Source organism: Lutjanus erythropterus, chromosome 1 (genome assembly GCF_056507025.1).
Source record: "Lutjanus erythropterus isolate fLutEry1 chromosome 1, fLutEry1.hap2, whole genome shotgun sequence".
In the NCBI taxonomy this organism is placed as follows: domain Eukaryota; kingdom Metazoa; phylum Chordata; class Actinopteri; order Lutjaniformes; family Lutjanidae; genus Lutjanus; species Lutjanus erythropterus.
Genome location: NC_139317.1, coordinates 21,483,090 through 21,498,584, shown reverse-complemented (window position 1 = coordinate 21,498,584; position 15,495 = coordinate 21,483,090). Strand labels below are relative to the sequence as shown.

The following is a 15,495-nucleotide window of genomic DNA, read 5'->3' as shown; positions in this document are numbered from 1 at the left end:
AATGTTATCATGTAACATGACCAGCATCTTCGCTCTGTGTATAAAACATATCTGTACTGGAAAAACTTCCTTTCTCCATCAGGGTCTGAGCAGCAGAAACAGCCTCCCCACCCCTCAGCCCAGGCGGAGCTCCACCTCCTCCTCCCCTCTCCCTCCTCTCGACTCCGCTTCTTTGCGGTGGGAACGTAACAATGGCAAGAGACCCCACCCTGACCTCAACTTGACCAGGTACCAACACAAACATAACTGCACTCCTTACCACCTTCCAGAAAAACACGCTATCTGGGCTGTGCTTTACCCTGATTCTGCCCAATCTTTGGAATCAGATTAATGGCTGTTCCTGCAAAATCTGAATAATGTGACTGTGCTCCAGCTCTGGTCCTCCTCAGGAGGCGCAGCAGCACCTGCACACAGTAGTCAAAGGGCTTTTTTTGAGCTTGAAAAAAGTTATGAATGGGTTTATTAGTGAGTTCTAAAAAAGCAAAAAATCATACTCATTGTCAAAACAGTAATAGAAATAGTACAGCTCACAGGAAACCAGGTCAGCTCTGCAGAACGTTTACTTAGAGGACCAGGTGAGAAGTTAAGAGAGAAGCCAGATTTGACAATTAAAACAAGTTTACTATTGCTTATTTTAGATCCCTCCTAGTCTCACTGCACATCCGTATCATGCTACAGGTTATCACAGCTATATCATCACATCACTGAGTCCAAACAAACATTTTCCATATTATTATGTCCTTATTACGTCGCCTCATGTTCCCTCTGCTTTGGTTTATAACCACCAAACATTTAACATATGTCTGATTTGATACAATAAATTATCATGACAAGTAAAGTTATTTTACATGTTTGTAAACTTGTCACTTTTTTTAATCTTTAGTGCTTGTCACTGTCCATACTGTGAGGAGGTCATTTTCATATTTTGCACCTTGAACAAAAACGGCTGCTTGTGTGTACGCGCAGAGTTAGCTAGCTAACACACAAATCCTGCTTCATGGAACAGTACAAACCCTGCTGTCATCATCTGAGAAACAAAGACAATGTAAATGTATGTAAAATATACACGGCCACAAGCTACAATGCTGACTGCGCCTCTGGGTTTGTTTTACGGTAATCTGACCATCGCTGTGTCACCCACAAACAAGATAGCTGTGAGCAATAAATTTTTTTTCTTCCTTTTTTAATAGCCACAGGTTGCTGACAATTTGAAGGTCCTCTTTGTTGTTTCATCTGTGCAGCCTTACACTGAAAATCAGTTTAGTGTCTGCCGACCTAAAATGTAGCTGTGGAGCTCTGTGTGGGTTTCAACTCGCACAGAGAAACCAAAAGCAGAAGGAACTGTTCGTGTGTCACAGTGTCGTCTCTTCTGAGTCAAACAATATAACCACATTTCACATAATCAAGGACTGAGTTTAACTGTATAATAAGATTAGGATTATAATGGCTATAACAGTTTCCTACCGTTTACATGCATCGGTAGAATATCAAGTTTCTTCAGTAACTGTAAACAAGTACAATAATCCACCATGTTAAATTTAATTGAACTACAAACTTGTTGGGGTGTAGTGTCTTTATGTCTCCACAGGATGGCAGTAGATGATTAGCTGATGTGGCTGATGAGCTTCTTAAGAATTGAAGCTCATTATGTTTTTATTGTTGTAGAAGTGTCAGATTACTGACACTGTTGTGCACGAGATGAGGCAAAACATCAGACAGTGAGACAACTTCAAAGTAGTATTCATTATATCTGTGGAAACTGCTAGTATGCAACATTTCCAACTAGATCGATGTTATATGTTTGGTTGAGTTGTGTACTCTATCTCAGGTGTTTCCAATAATGTTCAAACCCAGAGAAAAATATAGTTTTATTCAAACTAACTGTGCACATTGATGAAAGAATTACTAAGGTTTTTTTTATTTAAGCAAAAGTAGAAATAAAATTTCAATAAGCCATAAAAATGGCACCTTTCACAATGTTTTATTATTGTAGAATATCATATTATTTTGTTGTTATCACTAACAAATACAGAAAACCATTTTAATGTTGTAGTTCATTAATGTGGAGCCAATTTTACATGATTTGTGTACTACTGTGTAGATCAGTAGTATAGCACTGGGTTATATCAGCATATCATGTGTTTTTTAGGAGAAAAAGTGTAATATTTCCCTCTCAGAATGAATGGAGTCAAAGTATAAAATGGCATAAAATTGAATTACTTAAGCAAAGTATTAGTGTGTTAAAATTGTACTTAAGTACAGTACTTGAGAAAATGTATACTTAGTGACAATGCATTTAATTTTGTTGCCTGTCACTGACATCCATGGATACAGAGGATATGTAAGAGAGTGAGGAAAGAAAAAAAATCTCCTTTAGAGCCAGTGATGAATATTTGTGTTTTGTGCTCCAGCCCAGGTCTGTCTAATGGGCCCAATGCAAACCTGCTCACCATTCCCAAGCAGAGGTCCTCCTCAGTTACCCTCACCTACCATGCAGGACCCAGGAGAGCAGGTAAGACTTACAAAATAGAACGCCTCAGAGACTCTTTGATTTTGATAATTGTGGTTAATTATGTTTTGATTCCTCTCTTTTCCTGTACTCCCTTCGTTGTCTTCAGGGACGTCTCCGAGCCTGAGCCCAGTCACCTCACCAAGCCACGGTCCTCTCGCAGTAGGTGCAGGCTCTTCATCGTCTCTTGTCACCCGACCGCCTGTGGAGTTCCCAGACACGGCTGACTTCCTGACAAAGCCGAGTGTCAATCTGAATCTGCACAAGCCGCTGGGCTACACCCTCAGCTCACCTGATTTTCAGCAGTCGGTCCGTAGCTCCGCCTTCCCTCTCTGCACCAGGTGAGAGCTGCAGGACTGAATGTTACTGTGTATTTTCTGTTAGTGGTCATAACGTTTAATTCAGTCATATCTGTGATTGTTATGTCTGTCTGTTCCAGCTGTGGTCGTCAGATGCTCAAAGGAGTTTCCAGCAGTGACACAGGGGAATCTCATCAGCCATTTACCAGTGAAGCTCAACGCAGGCGCTCAGGTACAGGCGTTAACGTGTACATTAAAGTTACACTTGCATGTGATACACATTGTTCAGTGCAATGAAAGAGTGTTGGCAGACAATCCTAATCCTAATTGAAAGAGGAACGGCAGTTTAGGGGGTTAATGCTGCCCTCTGCTGGATAATATGAGTGGATGGGCACAAACACAGGCAGAGGTGCACACGCTCACAAAGTAATGAACATTTCATATTGTGTTTTGTGTTCTGCTACATTTCCACATGAGGATTTCATTAATAAACTCAAAATTAAATCAAATTAAAATAAACACTAAATTTGTAAATGTAAATTGTACTGAATAGCAAGACTTCTACATTGAAAATTAGCTTTGATTTCTCTGTGGTTATCTACAATCACCATCAACCATGTTAACCACATTAACTGCTGCGTCTTCTGGTAACCAGCGACCTGTTTTAGTTGTCATTTTCTTTTTGTCTATTCAGTTTACAGCAGTTACCTGTTTAAGGCAAGTCAGTTTTAAAATAAGTTAGTGACTAAAACACATCATCTTAAATGTATACTACTAATTATAGTATCAAAAACCCATTCAAAAACTATTAGGGCAAATCAATTAATAAATTAATTAAATGAATACATAGAATAAATTAAAATTGCAATTGCATTTGGAGACCGCAATGTGTCGACACATATATTGGTCGACCAATATTATCATCCCAATATTTGCCTATCACAGCTACCTCGACCGACATCATCAACATAAAATTCTGATAAAAGTTTACATCGCAGAGGACGTGATGCCATTTCAATTTGTGAGATTTTAAATGTAAAACTTGATGAAAAGATTTCATTGTGAATATCAGTACTTTTTTGAATATCTTAAGGGCATTTTAACAACAACAATACCACAGTAATACTGATAACCATGATCATTTTGATCATTGTAATCTGTAAAGTTTATTTTTCTTTTCTAAATAATGTGTGTTTATCTGTATTTTCTATACTCTGTGTGTTAAATTCTATATAAAAAATATCAGCTGACATTGATATCAGACTTCTTCATTCCCTAATATCAGTATTGGCATCTATCAATTAATTTAAATCCAATTTAAAATTCAAACACACAAGTAGCATGACAATCCCCAGTTAAAAAAAAAAAAAAAAAAAAAAACACATTTATTTTTACATCTAGGTGTGTGCATATGCTCACAGCTCTCCTTTCTCTGTGATCTTCTGTGTGCAGCAGGCGAAGGGTTGGAGTTCACAGGAGAGCCTCTGATCAGGGAGGAGAGTGTGGAGGCGGACGTGTCTGGGGACGGGAGGACAGACGATGCAGGGAACCAGGGGCCGGCAGAGGAGGAGAAGGAGAAGAGCCCGAGCGCAGACCAGCAGACTCAGGAATCAGAGGTGTGTTTTGTCAGGGAGATGATTATCTACTGAAGCACAGCAGATGGAACAACTTTAACATTTGTCACGTTATTTGCATTTCTGCTCCCAATATGCAATCTACATTTTTGTGCATCTTCTGTTTGTCTCCAGGGTGAGCAGGAGTTCAGACTAGATCCTATGCTGGAGGACCACGAGGCCGTCATGGAGAGGATGAATACCTGGAACTTCCAGATCTTTGACCTGGTGGACAAATCAGGAGGGAAGACTGGAAGGATACTCAGCTATGTGAGTACAACAAACAGTCATCTCCTTTGCATCTGTTAGGGTCCTCTTTTAGCCTGCATTAAATATGCCAGTGTCTGGTTATTTAAGACCTAAGGAAACAGGAAAAAGTGAATTGCTGGTAGCATGAAAACAGTGTAAAGGTGGAGTTGGTGTGGACTTTAAAAATGATGGATCACATCGGCTGTTCAGCAGCAGTAGTTTCCTAATAAAGACTCCCAACCTGTTCTAGATTAGAGTCAGGTCACAGATGTACAGCGAATGTACGTATGCAACACCTAGATTAAGTATTACAAACTTCAGGAAGTACAAATTATGTCCCTTTTTAGCTTGAAATTGCATTTCAGCAGACAGTGAACATCTTGCTGGTGCACACTGATGAGATTATTTTAATTTTCAATTGAACATTAGTGGTGGTGCTGGTTGTTTTGTGTTGTGACTGGTGTTTCAGTAAAGATGGCTTGTCGTGTCTTGTGCCTCCCCAGGTGACATACACCCTTTTCCAGGATACGTGTCTGTTTGAAATTTTCAAGATCCCTGTGAGGGAGTTCATGACATACTTCTGTGCTCTGGAAAACGGCTACAGGGACATTCCCTGTGAGTGTTACTCTGTGCAGCATTCAAGAAATTCTACTATACTTTGTTTTTTATGTGATTTCTCACGATTTTCATGTTTATTACTGCATGAATTAAGCAGTTGTTGTGTGGCCAGGCTAAAATGCAGCTTTAGTTAGCTGTAAATAATCTAATATTTCAGATTATTGCCGGTGTACATGATAACATAGACTAATTTAAACTGTAATCATTACAAACACACAGATCATAACCGGGTCCATGCTACTGATGTGCTCCATGCTGTCTGGTACCTGACCACTCGACCAATCCCTGGGTTCCAGCAGATTCACAGTGAGCATGTGACAGGAAGTGACACAGGTGGGCTTATGAACTCATTGGTTGCAAATCGCTTTTACAGTTTGTGGAACACAGATTATAATCCGGACCCATTTTAGGCTAAATGCATGATTATGTCATTTAATCTCTGATGCGTAGTACAGATGTTAGCTGGTGTCACACATTTGAGACTGAGAGGTTTTTAATCATTCAGTCTCTACTTACAGTGGTGCATGAGAGTGTGCACACAGTAACTGTCATAAATGGATTTCTCTGATCTCATCAATAAACCTTTTTTTTTTAAATAAACATTTTTTTTACATAGTTGTTCTCAGTGGCTTCCACAGCGTATAAAACCTTTAAAATATGGCTGTTATGGAAAATATCTTATTTAGTTAAAAAATAGTTTTGTCTCAATTAATTTTCATTTCAGTCAGTGTTTGTAGCTGTTGTCTATCTATGTTTTGTTCTTTGTCTCTCTTTGCTGTATCCTGTGTTTTATTCCTTAAAGCCCTAATCAGGCACACGGACTGCAAATTAGCTATGACTAAAGGTCCTATATACTTTGCAACGGTTGCATTTTTATTTGAGTGTAGCAGTGCCTGCATGTGTTGTCCCTGTCAAATAAATGAAATGAATAAAATAAAGATGTTTTGGGCGACCAATCCTAGAACATCTTGCAGGAAAAATGTGATTATTAGGTGACTGAATGCACATTAATGAGGAATTACATGTGCAAAGTTCAACAGAATAGAAAAAACATATCCTCGTAAACATGATTAGTATCTAGTTATGCATCATAAATGTACAGTAGATGTGGTACCTTTTTGATGTCTCAGATCAGACGATATTCACAAAATAATCTTACAAATAAAGTTCTGATCAGGTCAACTTGAGGAAAGGTGGATTAGGTCAACTCCCCTGAGAATAAACATCTGAATAATTGGATTTCTTGGAAGAAAAATTATAAACTCTTACTTGTCCAAGATTAAAAGAGATGAAGAAAGTTTGCAAACATAAATTATTAGTTTGACTGAGGCATTAGTGAATTTAGAATCAAATAAAGAGATAAAGCGTTTGTTTAAAGTGTGCAACCTCTTCATCCTTTCCTGCTCACAGCACCTGTTCGGAAGTAGCCACACAACTTTAAGATACATTGGACCAAAGGTTATATGACCAGCCTGCCTGATTTTGTTGCTAGTGGCTTTCAGAAGTTTATTTTTTTAGGAGATGTGGTCTCTGTACAGAACACAGATGGTTCAGTTTAAAATGCAGAGATGCCCGTTATGATATTTTAGCTCCATTAGAAATTACTTCAAGCCTGTAGACTGATGTCTCCCGCTGAAGCTGCCAGGACAGCTGTGTTTTGTTGAAAAAAGTCAGAGAGACAGGGATGAGAAAATGGCGGTGGTGTGAGAAATAATAATATATGTAAGTATAACCATAAATAAATAAATAATAATAATTATAACTCAGTTTATATCTGTCCCCTTCCCTTTTGCATTTGATCCAGTTTCGGCTTAAATTTTAAAAGAAAGGTCTAAGATACGTTTTGCTTAATTGTAGAAAAGCTATAATTCTAACCTGATTTTACAAAGACTACACCTTATTTTTCACCAGTGTGACATTCTTTGACGTCTGTCTTGTTTTCTTGTCGTGTTCCAGATTCAGATAGCGGGATCTCTCCAGGCAGGATACCCTACGCTTCCTCCAAAAGCTCCTCGATTTCAGACGACAGCTACGGCTGCCTGGCCTGGAACATACCCGCCCTTGAGCTCATGGCCCTTTATGTAGCAGCTGCAATGCACGACTACGACCACCCCGGTCGCACAAATGCCTTTCTAGTAGCCACTAATGCACCTCAGGTAAACCAGCCGCAGTTCTTAGAATTTGAAAGTGTGGTAAAGTGAAATGACAAATGACACATAAACACACTCATGTTTATAGAAACAAAGGATCAGATGTTCAAAATATGGGTTTATGCAAAATGACATTTCACCATAACTGTAGAAAACTGTGTCAGAAGATAAATATAACTGAGAGAATGAAATTAACCTCCCCCAGACATTCGAAGGACCAATCAGCATACATACCCAGTAGGTTGATGACACCATAAACAATCCTGGATGTCAACTTTGCTTTTCAAACTGGACACTTTCATACTAAACTGAACCACAAGAGTTTTTACTTCTCTCAAAACTGGTGACCAGTTTGCTGGCTGTTTTCTCATACATACATGTGTGTACCATATTATTGCAGTTTTCCAAGCTTCCTATAGAAATAAACAGTACCCTCTATGCATAATAATAAAATAATATAACATTTCGTATCCTGCACCTGCTACAGTGTCAGCATTTGTCCCTTTTATCTGCGTTTTCCTAAGTCATCTACTCCACGGTGAGTGAGGGTCAATGTTTGCAACAGGTTTGCAACCTGCCTCCTAACAGGAATATTTGTTCTTTCAAGACCAACAAACCAAGTGCAAATATCACGATTGACGTCTTGCCCTGGAGACAAGCCCTTTGTACAAACAGACAATCACAAGGCTGTCTCTCTGCAGCAGCAGTGACAGACTGTCTGAGTGGCCCCTGGTGGATGCTGCATGTGTGCTTTTTTTTTTCTTCTTCCACCTGACCACAGAAAAGCTGCCACTCAGCACAAATAGTTGACACTATGTCTATATACACACTAACACACACTAGTTTTCCACTATTATTCCAAATATGACAATATTCATCAGTGTGTATGGACACAGACATGACCAGTAAAGGGCTGACATATAATATATAATATAATAGAAGCTATAAGACGTATGTCATTAGTTAATCTGAGTATGCAATGTTGCATGTAAATGGGAAGATCAGTAGAATATATACATTTTTTTCATTTTCATGTAAACAGCTTAGTAGGAACATTATCTTTTTTGGAATGAAAGCACAAACTGGATGTGTGCATGTTGCACACAATCAATGATCAACACACACGTGCACTTACATAGTGAGCCACACAAAACTGACTGCCTGTACACACCTTTTTCTTTGAATCATCACATGTTCAGTGTTGGTTTTTACATCTGTTTGACTTCAGCTGCCTTACGTTGTATTTGTGGAACTAAAACAATTCACTGGAAGCCGTGTTGTGTCCTTGTGCATGAGCAACCTACAGAAACCCTATGTCTCTAGTCAATCTTTAACTCCACAGTCAACATTTCCTTACATGACTTTTACTTACATGCTTTAAAACTAAGCCAAGATAAGCTAAGCCAAGATATACACATGGTATCATCAAAAAAAATAATTAAGCAGCCTTGTAGGACTTCTGCTCAGTTGACACAAGATTAAATCATCTCTACAAATTGTGTCTCAAATGTAGATCATATATAAGATAACTCCACACACATAGCCAGTTAATCCACTTGTGCTCTCTCATTGTGGTCAGGCATGTAAATGAGGGGTGAAAAGGTTAACTACATGGCCCAGTTCAAACATATGCAGCGATAGCGCTCGTGCTGTCTGGGTTTTGGGAAAATCGGTTAAAAGAAGGGATAGGGAACCCTGAACCTATTGATTGCAAATGATGTTGACCTGCACCGTGGCTGTTAAAAGGATCTTTTAAGCCTTTTTGCAGTATCTCATGTCCCCGTAACTGCTTTTAACCTGGTTCTTCCTTCAGCCATACTTCGGCCTGAGCCTGTTACATTTCTACTTTCATAACCAAATACTCTCATGTCCTTTTTATCTCACTTATTGAGTGCTTGCTATTTTTAAACCCATTACAAATTGTGTAACACATATGCAGACGTATTATGTAAGCACTTTTATTACTGACATTTTCGAGGAAATTATAGGAATCTTCTTAGCGTGCCGCCTCTCACCACTTTGCTGTTTGTCTCCTGTGCGCTGTAGGCAGTGCTGTACAACGACAGGTCAGTGCTGGAGAACCACCACGCTGCGTCGGCCTGGAGCCTCTACCTGTCCCGGCCGGAGTTCAACTTCCTGGTCAACCTGGACCACGTGGAGTTCAAGCGTTTTCGCTTCCTTGTCATTGAGGCTATACTGGCCACAGACCTCAAGAAGCACTTTGACTTCCTGGCTGAGTTCAATGCTAAGGTCTGAGATGAAGACACACTGAGTTATATGATCAGATTAGATCCATTTATTGATTCTTTCTGATTGAAACTGAGAGTCTAATTGAGCGGCATTCTACATAATAGATGCAGGATGAAGCGGTTAACTAGTTCTAATAACATATACATGTCTGTTTGTTAATAGGTGAATGATGTGAACAGTCCAGGAATTGATTGGACAAATGAGAATGACAGACTGCTGGTGTGTCAAGTGTGTATCAAGCTGGCAGACATCAATGGACCAGCCAAGGTCCGTGACCTGCACCTCAAATGGACAGAAGGCATCGTCAATGAGTTTTACGAGCAGGTACAGAGTGTATTCAGTTAACACAGACCACTTCATTTTATGTTTATATTGCATCTTTAGAAGAAAAATACACGATTATGGTGGAAATTAGATTACTCTAGGGCTCTCTAGTGATGAGATATAAAATCTGTTCTAGTGTTAATGTGACAGGTCACCAAATATGGTCTAACACCTATTAAACTAACTCACATAAATGAAGAATAACATGGTATTCAAATCCCATGGCTTTGTTTTGTTAGTTCTGATTACTTCAAGGCTCACCAGTGGGCCACAGCCCAGCAGTGTGAGTCTCTCTGTATTATATCCCAGGGATGCAAACTTCAAAAAGATGAAACAATCGAAAGATGACTTGGAAAAAAATCTGTTAATCCCACTATTTCTACATACAAGTACGAACCCTCACATGCACACACCTGCACACCATCTAACTACAATAAGGACCTGAAGGGAAATAAGTCCAGTGACTTTTTTGTGTTATCCTTCATGCTCCTTTAATTGTGTGTACTGGTGTTGCAACCATGTAGCTGTCTTTCAAAATGAACTGTGAAGCCCCACACTGGTGGCAGCCAGGCTTTACGCCACTGTCCTATTTCCAACATTGTTGCCTGTGGAAAAAAAACCCCACCTTTATTCCCCTAGAGAAACCGCTCCACTTGCTCCCTGCCTGTAGCCTACATCTTGGCTCCCCTGCAGCTCTTCATCTCCTCGGCTCTCATGGCAGTTGTACTTCCTCTTCTCACCTCTGTCTCTCATTTGTGTAGAACTATAAAAGAGACTAGATGTTGAGGTTAAGAAATATCCTGAGCATGTTTTCCGTTTAAGGATAGTCTTTCAGTACAGTGCAGGCTTTGTAGTCCTGCAAGGGAAATTCTTCCCACCTGTCAAGCAAACAAGACAGAAGGAAGCAAAACAAATATCAGAAATATTAAGTCTAGCAGCTGTAGGATTTTGCTCCTCTGTGATTGTGATATAGTATCAAGGTTAATCAAGATGTTTTTTTTAATTTTCAATCTGCAGGGAGATGAGGAGGCAAGGTTGGGGTTACCCATCAGCCCCTTCATGGACCGCTCCTCACCACAGCTCGCAAAGTTACAAGAGTCCTTCATCACTCATATTGTAGGACCACTTTGTAACTCCTACGATGCCGCTGGCCTGCTCCCCGGCTACTGGATCAATGAGGAGGGATCGGATGAAGACGACGAGGAGGGTCAGGTGGACACAGACTCAGATGAAGACGAGGATGACGAGCTGGAAGATGAGCTGCCACCAAGTAAGCATTAGTTTGCCCATTTCATTTTAGTTAGAGTTAAAATTAATGATAAATATTTGCCAAATAAGTAAGTGTCTCTGTATGAGTCATAAGAAGTCATTAATAATCTTTTAGGAGTAGATTTACAATTAAATTTAGCAACATGTTTAATGGAGTTTGGCAGGCAGTGTGTATTTTCATTGCAGTGAACTTTTCTTTTTGAGGTAACAGGCTTAGCTTTATATTGACAGACGATTGATATAAGTACCTGATCAACTTACAGTGTAGAACTCATCATCACTTGTTATTGTCAAATAACAATGTTGCACTCGTCTTGCATTCCTGCTGTCTTCCTTCAGCTGGCCTGAGCTTCCTTGGGTCTGTGGGGAGGTGGGCGGGACAACTCACTTCAACCATAGATTGTATATAAAATAGGGACTCAGCCTATTTAATATACAATTTATGGCTCCAACACGGACTGCAATACTCATTTTTGGATGCAAATTTTTTACATATTGTTCTTTAAAGTCTTTAAAATGGTGAATAATGCTCATCACAATTTCCCAGAGCCCAAAGTGACGTCTTCAAGTTGCTCATGAATAACGAAGAAAAGCAGCAAATCCTCACATTTAGGACGAGCAAGAAAATGTTTGACATTTTAGCTTGAACCTGAAACAATTATCAAATAGTTGCCAACTAAATTTCTTTTGATCAACTCACTGATTAATCAGTGTAGCGTTACTGTCAAGTTCACTTTGCACAACAGATTACAGTTATTTTCTGAAGCATTTCTTTGTGTTTTCTTTTCCGCAGAAAGGAGGAAGGGCCGCCGCAGGTTGTTCTGCAGCATCATGCAGCACCTGACGGAGAACCACAAGGTGTGGAAGCAGACCATCGAGGAGGAGGAGAAGAGCAAAGAGCTCAGCAAACAGCAGCAGTCTGACAGCCTGCTCCCCAGCCTGCCGGCCAGCCTGCCCACCTCTCCGTCTGATGACATCCAGGTCATCCAGGAGGAGGAGGAGGGGGAGGAGCGTCAGTAGCAGGAGGACGAAGGAAAGAACAGAGATGTGTTTAAAAAATGAAGAGGAGAGGCAGTACAAGGACATGAGTCCATTGACCACCTGCCTTTCACCAACATAAACACACACAGACAGCTGACAAATGCACATAACCACACTTTGCTCCCTCTCACACAAACACACACACACACACACACACACGAAAGATTCACTGTGCAGACACTCAGACGCTTAAGCAGTCACGTTGTTTTTGGAGAAACAAAAAGGCCTTACTACTGTGAGCGGATCCTTGCTGCAACGGTGGGAGCCCAACTCCTATGCACTTTTTCACCCCATGGAGAGCCGACTCTGTTAAAAAAAAACAAAAAAAAACAAAAGCACCAGAACTGAGGAGGAAGGTGCAGAAGAAGAAGAGCGTGGATGTGCATTAACTTGCCCTCCATGGTGACTCGGCTGTGATGCTGCCTTGAATGCAAAGCGCTTACACCTCCCTTAGGTACAAAACAATTCCTGTCTATTTAAAAACGAAAGGTAGAGGAAAACTAATGAAGCAAGCGACATCATGAAGTGATCGATACCCTTTACCAAAGTGAACAGTTCAAACATGGAAAGACAAGAGACAGACTGTTTCAGCCTCAATGTCAGGTATATTTTTGAATTATATATATACATATATATATCAAATGTGCCTGTCTGAACCTTTACTGAGTCCATATTGGCCCAGAGCCTAGGCTTGTGTAGTTCTCTCTCCTTGCTGGCGACACGAAACACTGTATCAGACTCAGTCACAGAGACATTATTGAGATGTTGACTGATTAATAGCATTATATCTGCATCATTTTTGATGCTTTTACTCATGTGTACCACCCGTCTTTTTTTTTTTTTTTCTTTTCTTTTGGTCTCTCCTTGCTTCATTTTGTTTGAATGTGTGAATATTTCTGGCGGGAATGTGATAGAGAGAATGAGTAGGGAGAAAGAGAGCACATTTTTAATTATTTTTAGTACGTAATTTGTGTGTATGTTTGTGTGTCCTTTTCAGTAATGGTTGGTTTCTAATCAGTGAAATGTCCTCTGGTGTTTTAACATGTCGCATTCAGATCAGGAGTGCTGTTTCAATGAATGGATTCTTCATTTTTCCTTTTATTTTTGATTCTAAGTATTTTTTTAAAGGTTACTCAGGATTCACGCAAAGTTGAATAATTATTTTGCAAGAATTTATGTCATTAATATGAAATACACTTTAAAGAGTAAGAAAATTAAAAATCTGGGTGACTGAAGTAGTTTGTAATCTCTTAATGAACAACTTGACTACAAACAAATTCAAGCAATTGAAATCCTCTGTGACAGAGGAGCATTCAGTATGTGCTGTCTCTTGGCCATTCATACACTGTTTGCATAACCTTTTTACAACCTCACTGGAGAAAAGCTTATCTTGATTGTCAGCAGACTGCAAATGTCTCACGTTGTACAACTTTGCAGTTCTATAACAGAATATTAGTTCATGTTTTTTTTTAATTCAAAGTTCTCTGCATTGTTTTTAATCAAACAGTACAACGTCTATTCATCTGTCTCATTTAAACACTGATGTTTAGACACATTTAAAGCTCACCCAACTCTCCTTTTCCTCTTTTTTTGTTTTTGCCAAATCCATAACTTGGCCAGTGTGTAAAGAAGGGATCCAGGGTTTCATTTCACTTTGGTTTTGTTTATATATATGTATATATATATATATATATACATAAACATATATATATATACATATATAAATATATATATATTATGATGTGCCACGAGGCATGTTAAAAAACTACTAGTTCTCTATTTTTGTCTCTAAGAACTCTTGGCATTCCACTAGAATAAGATGTTTTATGAAAGGGAAGAGGCAAGAATTGTTGCCTAGCTCCTTTATCACCTTATTAAATCAAAAATCTCTGGAGAAAAATGTTAGGTAAGCAGTGTAAAATCAAGATAGTAATATTTAAAGACAAAAAAATAGATACAGGTGTGCACATTTTAATACCAAACAAGTGTTTAGCCGCTGTACAAAAGAGTATGTGCATATAAATATATATTTTTTAAATAATCAAATGAATGCATCTGTTTTCTACACGCAGCTGACATATTGTACATTGAGATCCTGTAATTTACCATTGTGTTTCCAGAGTTTTTATCTACTTCTATTTACAGGTGTGGAACTGTGGGGTTTGGTGTTTTGATTTTTGATTTTTTTTTTTTTTCCACTTGGTTTCAGCCTCTCCCTGTTCTGTATCATAACCACTCTTGTATTCTTCATGATCTCTCTCTCTATCACTGTCGTCTCAGTCGACCCAACTAGTGCCAAACTTTACCTACATACAGTAGTTTGTGGGCTGTGATTCGCTGATTGGCAAACTCTCTCTGGGCTCCAGTACTGTTCGTGCAAGAGAAACGCACCTCGAGTCAAATATTCCACCGGGCTCAAAGTGGCGGTGACAGTGGCGAGAGTCAGAGTTGGACTCAGGTCAGAGCCATATACATTCTGACAACTCTGTCGTCAGTTTTTTCACATGGACCCATGCTGGATCATAAAGCCTTGGTAGCTCCCGACCCGACATGACATGTTATGGCTCATTAAGTTGTAAAAGTTTGTTATTGGCTTCTCACTGTGCAGTCTTTCAAACCACAGTGTCCTCTGATGATTGTGCCATAAATACATCTATGAATGGTTGTTACCCTTATGTAGCATCAATATACGTACGTTTGTCTAATGTAACCATTCACCCTTATCTACATTGTGGGGGCAACTGATTTTTGTTGTTATTTATAGCTGTCATAAAACACCATCCCTAAAGTATCACAAGTTCTCATTGATTTTTTTTTTATTTTTTATTGCTGTGTGTGTGTCTCTGTGTATCTGTGTGAACTCACAATATGCTATATATTACACTGCCTTTTTTTTGGTTCATGCCACCCCAAATAAACAGAGAACAACCTAAAAAGGACTATCCACCCTCTTTTTTTCCTCTGGCCTGTAGTGCTTTTTATCCACGTTGACAGTTTTAGTGTGAGTTGCTGAGTTATTGAGATATCGGTCGTACGGATGTCTGCCCTCTCTAGATAATTATGGGACCGCTTGGCTTGTGTTACTCAAATCACCAAAAATTACATTTAAAGAAATTCAAAAGCAGCTGTATATTATCTTGAGTAACCAGAACATGATTTCTGGAAAAGAGACA

At 39.3% G+C, this 15,495-nt stretch overlaps 1 protein-coding gene across 1 annotated transcript in view; it reads left to right on the top strand.

Annotated features, from left to right (window-relative positions):
• Positions 1 to 15,113, top strand: part of pde3b (phosphodiesterase 3B) — a 68,992-nt gene extending 53,879 nt beyond the window's left edge. The window contains exons 4-16 of the mRNA XM_084716635.1: positions 83 to 228; positions 2,412 to 2,512; positions 2,619 to 2,850; positions 2,949 to 3,040; positions 4,261 to 4,424; positions 4,557 to 4,691; positions 5,174 to 5,285; positions 5,508 to 5,621; positions 7,245 to 7,444; positions 9,485 to 9,688; positions 9,851 to 10,012; positions 11,030 to 11,282; positions 12,075 to 15,113. Of these exons, the coding sequence (XP_084572761.1) occupies positions 83 to 228; positions 2,412 to 2,512; positions 2,619 to 2,850; positions 2,949 to 3,040; positions 4,261 to 4,424; positions 4,557 to 4,691; positions 5,174 to 5,285; positions 5,508 to 5,621; positions 7,245 to 7,444; positions 9,485 to 9,688; positions 9,851 to 10,012; positions 11,030 to 11,282; positions 12,075 to 12,301 (2,142 nt within the window). The 3' untranslated portion in view covers positions 12,302 to 15,113. The remainder of the gene's footprint in view (positions 1 to 82; positions 229 to 2,411; positions 2,513 to 2,618; positions 2,851 to 2,948; positions 3,041 to 4,260; positions 4,425 to 4,556; positions 4,692 to 5,173; positions 5,286 to 5,507; positions 5,622 to 7,244; positions 7,445 to 9,484; positions 9,689 to 9,850; positions 10,013 to 11,029; positions 11,283 to 12,074) is intronic.
• The last annotated feature ends 382 nt before the right edge of the window (positions 15,114 to 15,495 follow it).